This window comes from Chenopodium album, chromosome 27 (assembly GCF_948465745.1).
Source record: "Chenopodium album chromosome 27, dcCheAlbu1.1, whole genome shotgun sequence".
Taxonomy (NCBI): domain Eukaryota; kingdom Viridiplantae; phylum Streptophyta; class Magnoliopsida; order Caryophyllales; family Amaranthaceae; genus Chenopodium; species Chenopodium album.
Window position 1 is genome coordinate 1,498,429 of NC_137860.1, and position 16,311 is coordinate 1,514,739.

The 16,311-nt window shown below is 35.1% G+C and overlaps 1 protein-coding gene and 1 pseudogene across 3 annotated transcripts; both read left to right on the forward strand.

Moving 5' to 3' along the window:
- The first annotated feature begins 208 nt into the window (after positions 1-208).
- On the forward strand, positions 209-3,900 carry LOC145620572 (organic cation/carnitine transporter 3 pseudogene; annotated as a pseudogene). 2 transcript variants are annotated; one of them, XR_014108257.1, is made up of 2 exons: positions 209-290; positions 2,073-3,900. The product of XR_014108257.1 is annotated as an organic cation/carnitine transporter 3 pseudogene, transcript variant X2 (transcript). The 2 variants fall into 2 exon arrangements; XR_014108256.1 differs by lacking the exon at positions 209-290 and having other exon boundaries at positions 1,636-3,900.
- An 865-nt stretch (positions 3,901-4,765) lies between these two features.
- LOC145620590 (transcription initiation factor TFIID subunit 15-like) lies at positions 4,766-11,147 on the forward strand. Its single transcript, XM_081675286.1, has 8 exons — positions 4,766-4,911; positions 5,678-5,847; positions 5,993-6,357; positions 6,465-6,659; positions 6,925-7,008; positions 9,411-9,492; positions 9,574-9,700; positions 10,739-11,147. Exons 2-8 carry the CDS (start codon positions 5,728-5,730, stop codon positions 10,945-10,947), a joined length of 1,182 nt encoding a protein of 393 aa, XP_081531412.1. The 5' UTR covers positions 4,766-4,911; positions 5,678-5,727; the 3' UTR covers positions 10,948-11,147.
- The last annotated feature ends 5,164 nt before the right edge of the window (positions 11,148-16,311 follow it).

Sequence of the window (16,311 nt, forward strand, 5' to 3'; positions counted from 1 at the left end):
AATCACCTGTATATAAGCAGCCAAGCAGTTGATACTTCTGATTTCTGTTGTTGGATTCTTCTATTAATGGGTAAACTCTTCTCAATTGTAATAAATTGTTATTCTCTTATGGTTTATCATTTTTATTTCTATGTTTCTGGAAATGGAATTTGCAATCTTGGAGATATTATTGATCCAAGGACACTTGCTGCACTCTACAAGCAATTGCCTAGAGGAAGATTACGACATAACACGAATACAAGTGTCTTGAAAGTGATGGGATTGATCAATCTTTGCTAGACAACTTTGAGGTAAGGTTACCTATATTTCTGTTGTCGTTTCCTGTCAATAATGGGATTCCTATGTGATTTTTATTTATGATAAGGCAACTTGAATGAACTGATGTTTTTCTGAATGACATGCTGCAATGTACTTTGGTAAATTTTATCTGATTGCTCATCATTCTCCAATAATGCTATCTTAATGGAGCTATTTTTTTTTATACTTTCTTAAGAAATTAAAGCGCCTTTATTCATAAAAGAACTGTAAGTTTCGTGCTTATCATTGTTTTGTCCCACTGTGTAAAGGCCATTGCGTAGGAAAGCATGTCTGAGATGACTGATCATATAAAAAGCCACACCATACTCGGACAATGACAGTTTTATTTTGTTAAACTTGTGAATGTTCCTGCGTGTGTAGCATATTGATCTCATATCTTTACACATGCACGCGTATACACACAGGAGAAGGATAAAAATATATTCCGTAGTTGATTGTATTTCATACTCAAGTCTTATGCTAGCTAGTGAGTATTGTTTATACGTTCCTTTTGTTTTCTTTGAATTTCTTGTTTTGCTTATGGAATGCACACTTTCTTAACTTTATTTGTGAATTTTGTGCAATTCTAATATACTACTGTAAAATATGTCCAATTGATCATGATTTTGTCATTATTAAAACATCTTTTGTTCATTGTTGAGTAATTGGCTAATGTCCTGGTTGACTTTTCCAAGTGTAAGACTGTCAGATGCTTATAATGGTGGTCTGCACATCAGTAAATCTATGAAAAATATTCGTAGAGTAGATGAAGATCTAGATCTACATATTTTAGCGATTTCTTGGTTTTCAGTTACAATGCATTGATATTATAAATGTCATATGGAGTATATATTATAGAGTCGTTAGAGTAGACACCTACCATGGCAAATAAGTTGATCTCGGGAATTGATAAATTTTTCTTAATAATACCAAGTACTAACTACTGCAAGCTCATACTATATAACAGTTGTATTGTCATTTGGAGTACCATTTGTAGAAATTACCATAATTTAAGTTACAAGTGAAAGTGTGAAACAACAAAACGATATACCTCCTCAAGAATCTGATCGAATACTACAACATATACAATGTGCTATAAATAAATACGCGATTGAACTGTTTTGTTAATCTCAGGGAACCAAGAGCTCCTCTGTAATTGGACATTGATACATCATTATCACTAGGATACAGTATCATAAAAATGTGAACATTGTGCAGTGGGTGGGTGGGTCTTAATGCCCTACTAACCTTTAATAATTTAAGTACTTTAGTTTATTTATATAGACCCAGTAGCGTAACAGTTTTTGTAATTACAGCTTAAATTATTATAAAATGAAAATCACGAAGAAGGATTTGCTAAGACTTTTGACTGATTCATGCATTTTCTTCATAATCCCTGATTTATGTGAGATGTCAGACAGTGACAATTATGATTAATACTCCCTATGATTTTATATACTATTTATATACGTATTAGATGACTGTTTGAAGTCTTTCTTTTATATATAGCGTAGCTGGAACTCAAAAAATAAAAACTAGTATATTAAGTACGTAGGTAATTGCATATTTGTACCTGTTTATCATATGCAATTTAAATATGTCCCTAGTTATATACGCGTACTTGTATAGAGATAAACAAATCTTACAAGCTCTTTCTTAAAAATAAATAGAAACTTCTTTCTTTAAAACAAATCTTACCTGTATTCATCACAGAAGTGTGACTTATTTTTGTTGAATACGTTTCTACTTTTCTGTACTGTCTGTTAACATGGCAGAACAGGACTACCAGAGTGACAGAAATAAGGCGGCACCACTGTCTGCAGAAGAGGGGATCAAGGGGAGTCAGCTTCCTGACATAGACGAACAAGATGATGGGAGTGACTCTAACAAGAAGGCACCACTATCCGTGGAAGAGGTGATCGAGGGCAGTCTTGGACGGATGAATTGCAGTCAGATGGTGCAAGCCTTTCTTGCATCAGTTCTTCCAATGTTTGACAACCAGCAGACATTTATCAGTGTCTTTACAGATGCTCAACCAAAATGGCATTGCATCGGTGATAGTCGAATAGGAAGTAGTTGCACCAGCAGCTCTAACATCTGTAATCTTTCGAGGAGTGAGTGGGCTTGGACTGGGAATAAGCACAACACAATCATATCAGATTGGGATCTCCAATGTGACAGCTCTTTCATTAAGGGTTTACCTGCTACTTCCTACTTCATGGGTTGCTTGTTGGGTGGATATGTGCTTGCCTCCCTTGGCGATTCATCGCTTGGGCGAAAGAACCTTCTCTGTCTCTCTTGTTTGGTTATGTCAGTTGCTTCATTTGCTTCGGCCTTTTCTCCTAACATCTGGGTGTATTCTGTACTCCGCTTCATTGCTGGTGTTGGCCGTGTCTCCATTACCATTTCTTCTTTTGTTCTTCTGTCAGAGAGGGTTGGCAAGCGATGGAGAGGCCAAATCGTGATGATTGGTTTCCTCTCCTTAACGTTGGGGCTGTTATCCTTGTCGGGTTTAGCTTACCTGACCCGTAATTCCTCATGGAGTACTCTTTATCTCTGCACTTCCATACCTGGTTTCGTGTGCTCCATAGTAATTCATTTCTTCCTATGTGAATCTCCTAGGTGGCTCTTCATGATGGGACGCCCAATGGAAGCCATTAATGTACTGAAAAGTATCGGCTCCCTGGATGATCACATCAGCTCTATGTTACCAAACATTCTAGAATTCAATCAAGGTATTCCTAGCAATAACGGGAAGAATCCTTTTTCATCAATGAAGATTTTAGTCAAGAGAAGATGGGCTATTCGAAGGTTGATAGTAGCAATGGTACTTAGTTTCGGTGTTGGAATGATGTATTTCGGTATGTTGTTGGGTGTCGGAGGCTTGGGTCTCAACATCTATTTGAGCTCAACATTCAATGCCCTACTTTTCCTTTCATCATGCCTGCTAACTTTCCTCTTCTGGATCCCAAGATGCAACAGGAGGACTTCAGTGCTAGGATTCTGTACGATCAGTGGTGCTGCTGGTATAATATCCATCACATTCGGTCATCATCACAAGGGTGTACATGTTGGACTGGAACTGATAGCCCTGTTTTGTGCTTGTATGGTGTTTAATATCTTGTTCATGTATGTTGTGGAGCTGTTTCCAACATGCATCAGGAACACAGCAGCCTCACTGTCGAGGCAAGCACTGCTCCAGGCGTCTGTGTTTGTCCCGGTGTTGGTAGTCATAGGGAGGAGCAATCAACTCTTCTCTCATTCAGTCTTTGGTGTGACCATTCTTCTTTGCGGCCTATTGGTCATTTCTTTGCCCGAAACAAAGGGTAAGGTGCTATGTGATAGTATGGAAGAGCAGGAAGCCCAAGACAAGGATGCTGCTTTCGTGCCAAAGTTATGATTATAAACTTAAGCTAGAAAAATGATCATGAACAAATTTACTTCTTGGTAGTTTGTTGCTCTCCTAGCTACCACTAGTTCTCTAATGGTCTTAATATAAATTTGGTGTGAAAAGTTCATGTAAGATTACATCCAAGACTTGGCAAAGCTAAGTTAATTATATGTGGCCAATGTGTATTAATAATATGAGATATATTTGGTGAATTGAATCTTGTTAAATTTGTTTGTTGTTGACTTGAAATCACTTCACAACTATTATTGAGAGCCCAATGTATGTACTCAACTGTTATTGATAGCCCAATGTATGTGCTCTGGTTGATCATGCTCATTGATGCTCATCTTTCTTATTGTCAAAGACTCAAAGTCTTTCATAGCCCTCATAGGGCTCCAAATTGTGCAATCTAGTTATCATTTGAGTCTTCCATTCTTGAGTGTGACATCCATTTGTTTGTGATATTGTTTTTTGTTTTTGAAATGTAGATAAGATGGATGTTAGTTGACATTTGTTCGCCATTTGAGCTTCTATAATCATTTATATTATCATACTTTTCCAACTGCGTCCTTCGAAAAGTAAAGATGTCTATCATTATCATTTGCAATCTTTGAAAAATGCATATAAAATCAATAAATTTTTTATTTTTGAATAATACGGATAAACTTGTATATAGCACATATACGAACTAATATAGACTTTGTATATGACAAGGTTATTTTTCAAACTTTAAATATCCTTTTTAAATTCTTAATCCTTTGTACAAATGTAATACGCTTAACTCTAAGTATATCCAAGAACAAAATAGATTTCGTATAATTGTACATTCCTTCAATTTGCAAAAGAAAAAAATTACATTGTGTTCTTTTGCAAGTTCGATAATGTCTTTGCTCTGGTACATTTTATTAAGCCCTCTGTAATACTCCGTAAAGATTACTCGTATTAAGACAATTAACAACTCAATGCTCGTATACACACTGTACAAAACTTAAATGAGAATGAATTTCGACCATCGATATCGATTTATATCTGATGGTTGACATTTTATACGTGTCACTAATCCTCCTCCTTTGTTTTCATTTTTTCCCCATTGAGCTTTTCACTTCTACGCTTCAACCTCTCTCTCTCTCTCTCTCTCTCTCTCCCCTCCATTGAAGCGTACTCCGAGTTCTCCATTGAAGCGTACTTTGAATCTTCTCTCCTCCATTGAACAAGTTTCTGAGGTAAAATGTTTTTATTATTTTTTTCTTTTTTCAATTATCTAATATAAATTTCACCATCTAGGGTTTAATTTCACTCTCGTTCATTTGATTGTTATTTTAGTCAATTTAGGGTTCTTCTTAGGCGGATTACTTCAACATTAGCTATAATTACTGAAATTATGAAATTTATTATGAGCGATTTTGTTGCTATAGTTTGTTATGTGTAATTTACGTTGTTGATTGAAAGATACGATTTTTATGTGATTTTTAAGACTAATTTGATAATTGAGTCAAGTTTGGTTGCTGATGAGTTGCATTTTTCGACTCTAATCGATCCCAGAACCATGCTTGGGTTTTGAGGCTCTTTGGGTTTACGCTGAGCCTATTCGGGCTCGTCTCGGCTCGGCTCGAAAGTTTAGCACCGTACATTTGGACCCCTCGAGCCTGTTTTGAAATAGTTGTTACATTGGCCACTTTGCCACACCATGGTCAGGGATATGACATCAAACTTTGAATTTTATTTACCACAAATGCCTTCATATTGTACTCTAGTACCCCTGAAACAATGCTGAAATTGTCCATTGAATGCGCTATTATGAATTGGTTCAAATAAAGACTTGTGTGAAAGGGCAAGAATAAACCATCCTAGAAATTAGAAGAGGAGTGACTATGTTTTTTCTGGACAAGAGCAGTATGTCTTAAATGCATTCTTAAAATTGTGGTCGAAGTTTGTGAGTGTTGACTGCTAAAGTCAAATGTGGCCTGATTGTTCTATTTTTACGAACAGGGCTTGATGCTGGTTGCTTTGGTGGCATTTTGAATGAATATTGGAGCTTAATGGCAAATTATTTGGGCAAAGGCGTTCCCACAAATGGGTCTATCTATGTTTGTAACTTACCTGAAGGGACTGATGATAACATGTTGGCTGAATTCTTTGGCACCATTGGATTGATTAAGGTAGGGAGAATTGTTATATTGTGATGAATCTGATGATGCATGTTGTTTCCTCCATAATACCAGGATTAGGTTTGCAACATTTAGCTCGTTTAACCATAGAAAGTTTAATCTAATTTATATGTTTATGGGGTGATTTTCATTGCAGAAAGATAAAAGAACTGGTCAACCGAAGATATGGTTATACCATGATAAGGTGACAAACGAACCAAAGGGTGATGCAACAATCACCTATGAAGATCCACATGCTGCAGCAGCTGCTGTCGAATGGTTCAATAATAAAGAGTTTCATGGAAATGTAATTGGTGTATTTATAGCACAGTCCAAGAATAAGGGTGATGCAGTGGATGCAGGTATACCTGCTGCTGCCCCGGCTGCTGTCCCTGGTGATTTTATTGAACCCGTCGGAGATGTGGTGGACCTGAATGGGGCTGGAGGAAGAGGTAGAGGGCGGGGTGATGCTTCTGGAAAAGCATGGCAACAAGATGGTGATTGGATGTGTCCAAATACAAGGTCTGTGATGTGAGATTGGTGAGCAGCTCTTTCTTGCTCCTTTTACGTGCTTATTGTTTGCTAGTACTCTTGCATTACAAAGATTCTTACGTTTAGTGTATTAACAGTTGTACCAATGTGAATTTCGCTTTTCGTGGTGTTTGCAATCGATGTGGAACTGCCCGGCCAGCTGGTGCCTCTGGTGGTGCTGGGGGTGGTGGTAGAGGAAGAGGTCGTGGAGCTACTGATGCTGCAGGTCATGCACGAGCTGCAACTGGTCCAACAGCTGGACTATTTGGTCCAAATGATTGGTCTTGTCCCATGTAAGGCTGGATTGCTTGCAATAAGACTTTATTACCATTTCCATCTTGATAGTATCGATATGATTGTTGTGTTCTGATAATAATGGCTTGTTTGCTCCTGGCATGCTTATCTTTATGGAGCATCACAATTGTATGTGGGTGATGCTCCCTTGTTGTCTTTTCAATGCCTTTTGTTATTACTTAACACCCCCTCCTCCATCCAAAAAAAAAAGAAGGTATGGTGTGTGGCATGCAGTTCAAGCTCTCTGATTTCCTGATGTTGCAGGTGTGCTAATATTAATTGGGCAAAGCGTACAAAGTGCAACATTTGCAACACTAACAAACCTGGTATCAGTGAGGGTGGTGTAAGGTATGTTACTGTAAGCTTTTTTTTCTTATGGTCAAAAATAAATTTGATTATTGTTACATATTCATATTTCAGCTTATGTTTAAAGAATATCCAGTATTCATAGGGTAACTTGTGCGTATTTAGTACTCCCTAGAGTCTTAATTATCTTGCTTGTTTGATTCAGTTGTGTTACTTGGGTATATAAACTTTGCATGACATTGAATAATTGTAGGCTATAAACTCAAGCTCATTTAAGGACACAGCTACATATTATCATGTCTGCCTTTTTTGTGCTTAGTTCAGGTGCTCTTGATTGAGTTCTAAATTTGTAGACCAAGAGCTGAAAGTTCTTAATTAATAAAACCTTTTCTACTTGGAAAACTTTTTAAAAGATAGATTACAATTTTTAAGCTACTGCCTTGCTCAATTTGTTATTTCAAATGGTACCTTAACATAGCATTTTGTGTTAAATTCAGCACCCTGACTCTAATATCGAGTGAGAAAGACAAATTTTGGGTGATTGACTCTTTTTGCATTATTTTCATGCATTTTTTCCTCAACTAGCATGCATTCTCGCTTTCCTTAAGCTGAAAGGATCTATTCATCTTTCTTTCTCCTTGATTTTTCCCTTTTTTTTCCTCCTCTTTCCATCCACTTTTCATTACTCCCCACATACCACCCCAACGTGCTTAAAAAGCTTGACCCATCACCATCTCTCTCCATCTCCCAAATTGTTATTATTCACTTTTTTGGTTCTCTGTCACTTTCTTGCTTTTGTTAGCCGACCCCACTTTTGGGATTAAGGCTTTGATTGATTGATTGATTGATTGATTGATTGTCACTTTCTTGCTTAAACAATATGCAATAGTGTTAGGAATATGTGGAAGCAAAGCATTTATTCCCATTAAACAAATGATTTGGACTTGCAAATTCATATAATGCTGATTTGTGGACTTTAATGCCACAAGTCTGACAACAGAAGCCAAAATATCCCCAAGTACCAACTCCTCCCATCATTATCAAACATATTACAACCAAATGCTGATTCTCCCTCCATATTTTTTTGCTGTTTCATTTGAAATTTGCACAATTATGTTTTGAAGGGCCCTGATTTTAGCTCCTCAATTCAGCTACCATTTTCAACATATCTTTTTAGCAAAGCAGTTTGGGAGGTCAACATCTGTTTCCAATGGTTGGTCACATCCTTCTCCCAGTCCACCATCCCATCATCAACCTTGTTCCACAACAATTATTAATCCAATTAATTAGAAAAAAATTATAAGATTAAGCTAATTACAAAGATGAAGATGCAGACTTTGATCTTGGGAGACATAGTTTTTTGCCCAATAACCAACCTTATTCCAGAACAACTAAAGACCAAAGTAATTAACCAAAAACAAAGGTGGAAAAAAAAAATGAAATTAAAAGATTGTTTTGTATATATAGATTAAAGTTTTTGATTTGTATGAAAACTAAAACATATGTTCCCCATTTTCTTGTTAATAACCATAAAGCCCGAATGATGTGCAAATGAGACCCATATAAGAAGAATTGTTAAGACAAAGAAAGAGGATTATAAGAACAAAATTAAATTGGGGAACTGGGGAATTAGATAGAAGAAAGTGGGTGCTAGCGAGATGTGGGTGCTAGCGAGATGTGGGTGAAATGTTTTTAGTTGCGACACATGCATAAATGGATGGAAAATAGGAGTTAACGAAAGTTGGATTTCTCACTTGGAATAAAAAGAGGGGGGGGGGGGGGGGGGGGCTACCTCACAAATGGAATTCCAAATAATGAACATTTGTAACATTTGTCAATTGCTCTTTGTTTTGTCAATTGTGATCTTTTGAATTTTTTTCCATTAGTCCTGTTAGAAGATCCTTACTTAATTGGGAAAAGGATATGTTTTCAAGAGTGTGCCTCCAAAGTCCAAACTTTGGTGGTTTGGTTCATATGCTAAATATATCTGATTTAATATGCAAGTGAGAGTAGGACAGCTGGGAGTTAACACTTTCTTCGTCAAAATGTAACTGCGTAGAGCTATCTCAATCATTCTTTTGTAGTTTTGTTTAATGGGACAGCTTGGAGTTAATTTCGTCGTTGTTCTTGCATTAGTATGCGAAGTATAGTTTGGTTTTGTGTTCAGCCACTGAGAAAGTATTCCTTTTATGATTCTGTACATTTCTTCACATAAATATCTTTTATTGGTTCAGTAATGCTAATTTTTCAGTTCTGGGATTCACTTTTCATTTACAATGCTGCAAATTACAGGCTTATTAAGCATATTTTGACTTTTTATGAACTTGTTTACTGAGCCTTGAGGAGCAAAGCTGGATTGTAAAAATGCTCTAGTATTTCGCGTAGAGGCCGCGCTTATTGAATTCTGTGAAATTACTAATTATATACTTATTGCTGATTTCCAGGGGAGGACGTGCTGGTGGCTACAAGGAACTTGACGAGGAAGAGTTAGAAGAGACAAAGCGACGCCGGCGTGAAGCTGCAGAAGTGAGAAAACTAATCTGCTTACCATAGCTTTTTAAGCATCTGTGGTATTATTTATTCTGAGTTTATTGTTGCATTTATTAGGATGATGGAGAGCTGTATGATGAGTTTGGTAATCTCAAGAAAAAGTTCCGTGCAAAAACTCATGAAGCCGACACAGGAAAGGTGCTTCCAGGAGCAGGGCGTGCAGGATGGGAAACTGAGGAACTAGGTAAAATTTTTTTTATCATCTTTAATTAATTGTTCTGTGAAGCGCTTGCTTGTTAATTTCTGGATGTCACATTTTCTGAGTAGTGGTATCTTCTGCTGCTTAGAGAGAGTGCAATGTTGTCATATGTTATTAAATGTAACATATAAATTAGTAACATTGGTTTTAGACTTTTAGGATGTTTAAGACATTGAAAGTGAGGTATCAATCATCTTCCCATCTTCTTTAAACTAAATTTTTCTGTTGATTGCTATGACATGTGAATTTTATTTGTAGTTTATACACCAGGTTTATATATTCGACTGGTGTGAGTGTCACTGGGTTGCTACAGTGGTTTGGGTTTGACCACTTTGTTTTGGTTGTGAATTTGTGATACAATGTAGTAGATTGCAATTATACTATTTTACACTTTACACTAATGTTTTTCCTACTTTCTCAAGATGAAAATACACTAGTATAGCCTGTTACTTATTACAATGAAGATGACCAATTGGTTGTTTGGCTTTAATTAAGATGGGATTAATGAAAATACACCCATTATAGCCACTACAAATAATTAAGGGTGAATTTATAAGGCGTAACATGTATTAAAACTATTGAGATTAGTATGGCCCATTGCCGACGCTTATGCAGTAGGATTTTGATAAGGAGAGAACCTATATGCTATTTAGTAATTTCTTAAACTTTTCAATGACCACTATAAGTAATAACCTCTCTTACTCAGATTGTTAGTTTTGTGGGAATTTTTCGCTATATGCATGATTTTCTACATTTAACAAATTGTAGTCTAAATACCAATAAGCATAACCCTGCCCTGGCAAGTATCAGTTTCTCATGATTTTACATTATTTGATACATTTGTGATTGTTGCATCATATGTGGTGGCCTGCAAGATTGACAAGTTTTGCTCGTTGTACAGTACTTTGACATGAGCTTATATACAATTTTTCATTTAAACTTGTGCAGAATTTCTTCTCATTGATTTCAATATTGTTTGCTTAAATGTAAATTGACGCAATTGAAAATCTAATTTGATTTCAGGTGTAGCTGACAGAGACCGTGAGAGGAGCAGAGATAGGGGGAGAGATCATGATGACAGAGACAGTAGGAGCAGAGAGCGTGATAGTAGGGATCGGCACCGAAGCAGAAGCAAAGAGAGGGATAGAGGAAGGGACTATCGGGATAGAGACTATGATTATGACAGGGACCGAGATTACAGCAGAGACAGGGATCGCTATAGATACCGATAACATTATTAGCTGATTGATCACACTTTATAATTCTGGTTGGTTTAACATGAACCAAAGCTTGCTACTGGTTTCCATATCCCATAGCTCACTATAGGTAGAAACTTTTCTTGCTTATTGGACTTCTTATGGATGTTTGCTATGTGGAAACCTAAGTTGACTCAGTAACACTGGAACATTACTATTGACGTTATCATTCGATCTGTTTTTGCGTCGTGATATGATGTCAGTCAGGTTTTGTTGGGGGGGGGGGGTGGTTTGAAGGAAAAAGTCCCAATGAATGTATGGATGGAATCAGTGGTTTGTTTTCCTGTATTGATAATTTGCTATGCACCCCATATTCTTATAAATGGGTTTTGTAGTTTAGCGCATATATTTTTGGTAGGTTGTTAGTATGGAGCCTAAAATTCGCAAAATGCAGACCCTGTGCATGGTGTATCAACATAATACTCCATGGAATGAAAGTATTAAACTAGAATTTTATTTTTGGAAAATCTTACAGGATTTGGTATTGTTAGACACGTTTGAAACATTTAAAATCATGACTTGTGGGATTTTTTTTTTTTTTTGTTTTTAGGAGGGCCTTAACCCTCAGTCCCTTATGGTGTTATCGATCAATATTTGTGGCCAAACACTTGTGAGTAGAGGGGATGGTAAGGGAATTTTTACCCCCAAATTTTTTCCCTTAGTAGGATTCGAACTTCAAATTTCTAGGATATGAGGTAAGAACCTTATCTGAGGTAAGAACCTTATCAAATGGGCTAATACTTTGTTGGTTTTTATTCATATAATTCATATTGTTGCATTGTTGCTTTAAGTTTAATAGAAATTTTCTGCAATATGAATTATGAACTTTGTATAGAAATTTTCTCCCTTGTAGCCTTATTCGTTACCGTTAACAAGTCCAAGAACTTCCTAAGGTCTATTAAATGGACTAAGAGTATACCTTAAGCGTCGTCTTATTCGTCACCGACTTACCATTAACAAGTTTAAGAACACGATTTCAATCCCAATTAACATCAAAATCAGACCAAACTAACATAATAAACGCAATCAAATACCAACTACAAACAAAATTGAACAAAATCCCAACAAAATTACCACGCTAAATCATTAACATATAAAACTACCAGAATACTCAACAGTATTCCACCACAACATCACTAAAAACCCTTAAAAAAAAAACAATCAATTAAAGCAGCAACACCACCTCTGTTGGGGATTTTACTTGAACAAGGGTCACAAAGATGAAATTGGAATTGAACAACAGTAAACCTTCGAGGCATGAACGGAATCACTTTCCCAAAAGTAATATTTCGACCCTTATACTACACACCGGGTTTCACGAAATTCACTTAGGAAATACAACGAAGAAACAATCATAATTATGTGTAGTATAATTATGATTCAATGTAAACAAATTTTTGTAAATTGTGATGATGATAAATAAGAAAATTGCAAAACCAAATAGAATGAAACAAAGAAGTTACTCTACTTCTTTTTACTTTTCCCACTTTTATCATATACTACAAAGTATTATATAGAGCAATTAACTAACCATGCAAAGTAACCGACATCCAATATGCATAAATGAGTCATGCCCAATCAAGGCATTGCTTCAGCACTTAACCATGCAAAAATACACCAACTGACATTATATGGTAGTTGATAAATACGGCCTTTCGAGGGTCGTAACTTGCTTGCTCTAATCCTTTGTTTACTTAATTTGTAACACCTTAACCCGACAAATTAAGGGTCTGTTCTCATTGACTGAACTCAGCTGAACTAGACTGAACTGAACTGAACTTATTAGAGCTGAACTGAACTGAACTTATTACAGCTGAACTGAACTGAAAATAAACGTATTAGAATAGGCCCTTAATTAAACAAACATGAAATTTATCTACATACTCTTCTACAATCCTCTCTCATTTTGAGTATTAATAAGACTCATTGCAAAATAACATCATCATCACAAAAACAATCTTATAGATAAATGAAAGTGTACAAGGACTTGAATTTCCACTTAGTATAATACACATTTCAAGAATTCGTATCCATTTGGCATCGTAAAACGTTTGAACCAAAACCAATACATATTGAATACTTGAAGATATCACACACATAAAATTAAATACTTGAATACATTTTTACTTGGCACTTTAAGCCATGTGTCCATATCTATTCATAAGCACATCAAAGCTATGCCCCAATAACTTCTTGAAGCGGCTAATATTCGTACTTATATAGGTAGATCTCTTAAAATATACTCTTGTGACAAAGCACAATATTCGGAGATCTAATAAGATAAACAACCTCTTTTCATCACAGTAAAACCAGAACTTAACTTTGGATGAATAAATATGTTCCCAATCATCAAATAAGAGAATTATGTTAAGGACCGCATAGAGAATGGCCCCTACCGTTAGGACCGCCCTAATCAAGTTAATCGATAGTTAGAACCTTCTCACTAAAACCAGCCGAAGTTAGAACCGGCGGCATCAATTTTTTTTCCATAATACTAGTGATATAGATTATTTATAGCTAATTTATGTATTGATTAACTAAAAAAATTATACTTGTATTGGTGTTAATATTGGGGCGGAGGAAATAAGATAAATGTAGCATATCTTTCCGTGACAAAATGATTGAAAGGGCAGGGAGAAATCCCAGAGCTTCTGAATCTTATCATTGCCTGCTACAGGTGATTTATTACTGATCGATTTTTGTAAATATGGATGTTTGTTCTCATCATTATTTCATCAATTTTTGCACATTACAATTATTCTTTTACTAGACTTTTGTCTCCACCCTAGGAATATACAATCATTCAACTATTTTCCTTTTTACTACACTTTATAATTTATACTTAGGGTCTGTTTTCATTGACTGAACTCAGCTGAACTGAATTGAACTGAAATGAATATTTTATAAGACTAAGAAATTAGAAACTGAACTGAACTGAATTTCAACATATGAGAACAGGCCCTTATTGTAGTTTATGCAAGGCGTAAAGAAACTAGCAAAGGTAATAATAATGTAATTGTGATTCGATTCTAAATTCTACGGTCTCATCCTTAATTTTAACTAATTAAGCAAGTTTACATTTACAATAATAAAATAATAATTTCGTTCTTTACTTTTACTACGCAGCAATAAGTTTGTTTCCATTTCTTCCTTACATCCTTTACATCTACGCCACGTACTCAAAACTCAATCACTTTTCATCAGTTGGCTCAAATGGAGTATTATTTTGTCACGTGTTGCGCACTCGTACACTCTCTACATACCTGACTATCTTGCTAAGTTAGTTCTTGTCTGAAATGTTATTAAGTTATATTAATAAAAGCTCCAAATTGCATAGGCCAGGTAAGAAGGAGGAAGTTGACTAGACCTTAACCCACAGTGAGGGGTTTAAGTTAAGGTAAGGACATCTCTCACTTGGTAAGATTCGAACCCTGAAATCTAAGGTAAATCTCTTATCAGGTGAGTCAGGCCTTGCTTTATTCATCGAGTAAGTCATATGATCAACATTATATTCCTATTGTTGTTGATTGTGTTAGGCTAGTGTTAACTCAATTTATGGGTATTGTGAGCTCTCAAGTTTCTCTATGGATAGTTTATAAGCCCCCTAAGTGAGGGCATCTGCTACCAAACAAGTTGGATGCTTCACTTTGCAGTAATAATAAGAGGCTGATGTTAAGTAAGAGCCTATCTATGTATTAACCTTTAGAACAAAAAAGTCATGACTTCGGGGTACTAGAAAGAATGAGCTGAGAATACTTAACGTCTGAAAGACACTCCATATATTAATGTTTTATTGTTTTACTAGCTTCATCATTTGAATGATTTATATGCAGGCTTTAAGGTTGTACATAAATATTTAATGCAAAGCATATATTTTTTAAATTAATACTGGTATTAAAGTAAGTGTTCACAAAAACTCCAATTTAAGTAGGTCTCTTCTCACAGTTTTTTTTTTTTTTTAAACTTCTTTCTTTAAGTACTCACAAAAAACTCAATTTTAGGGCATGTTTCGACTTACTGAAAGCAACTGAACTGAAATGAACTGATTGGAGCTGAAATGTACTGAATAGAGCTGAAATGAATTGTTTATAAGAGAAGGAAATTAGGAACTTTATTTAAATGAATTGAATTGATTGAAGCTGAATTGAATTAAAATTAAGCTGAACAAAACAGACCCTTAAATGGTGATTTTTGACAAATTTTCAAATAAATAAGTAATAGTATTTAGATAAATAAATTGATATTTACTTCAATAATATTGATGAAACAAAAACTAATTACTACTTTACATGGGTTATAAAATCAAATTCTCTATATACCGTCCACATAAGATCAGTCTTGGGTGCATGTCTATTTTTTCTTTTCAACTTTGTTTAGCTTAAAACCGCTATTGACTATGGTTAAAAAAAAAAATAAAAAAAAAAAAAAAAAAAAAATAAAAAAAAAAAAAAAACAGTTCATTTGTGTACTTATGGCTTAGGCTTCATTTTCTCCATGGATGGCAATATTTTGTGATGGAGTTGAGGTTATTGTCTGGGTCCCTTGGTTCACATGTAATTAAAATGTAGTGTACCCCGTAAAATCCAAATTAACAAGAAAACCAACAAGGGAACCAAAGGTGCTAACACATGGGACAAAGGATACCCACTATTCATTTTCTTGACTTGGCAGAACTTTGTCACTTACAAAAGACAATTTCATTTAATTATATTCCTATCATTTTTATTTTATTTATCTTCAAAAGATTTGTTTTTGCGAATAATATATAATAAATGTCATTTAATTTGTGACTATTATGAGCTAGATAAAATGCATCTTCTTCTCTTCTCTTTATTTAATCCTTCTCTTGAAAAACATAGGCTCACGTGAAATAAACAAATCAATTTCATACTATTATTTGTCAATATGATTAATAGTTTACAATTTGTATTTTGTCAAAATATTGTCATAGAATATATGCAATGTGCATGTATTGAATTTTATCTAAGAGGAAAAATTGTGTTGAACCACCAATTGTGCCCATGAGTAGTTTCACACTTTCACATTAAAATTGAGGAATTACTCCTCAGCTTATAAGGTTGAGATCGTTGAGAATAAAGATTGCTAATTTGTATTTTTTTTTTGAAACCATTGCTAATTTGTATTTCATTTCAAGCTCATGCGCGTATCATATATGGGGATATTATTTAGTCCCAAGACTCCCAACTCATGAACCAATCTAACGCCAGATGTGTCCTATGACACGTACACAATAACAATTATTATAGTTTATCTATTAATCTAGTTACACATTTGTCATGAGTCATATCAACAACATATTAATTTGTCACTTTATATTCA

What these genes read in the sequence shown, in the direction of transcription:
- LOC145620590 (XM_081675286.1), top strand. Translation starts at nt 5,728, where the DNA reads ATGGCAAATTATTTGGGCAAAGGCGTTCCCACAAATGGGTCTATCTAT. An exon ending in TGGATGTGTCCAAATACAAG is followed by an intron (nt 6,358 to 6,464) that starts GTCTGTGATGTG and finishes GTGTATTAACAG; the next exon opens with TTGTACCAATGTGAATTTCG. An exon ending in ATCAGTGAGGGTGGTGTAAG is followed by an intron (nt 7,009 to 9,410) that starts GTATGTTACTGT and finishes GCTGATTTCCAG; the next exon opens with GGGAGGACGTGCTGGTGGCT.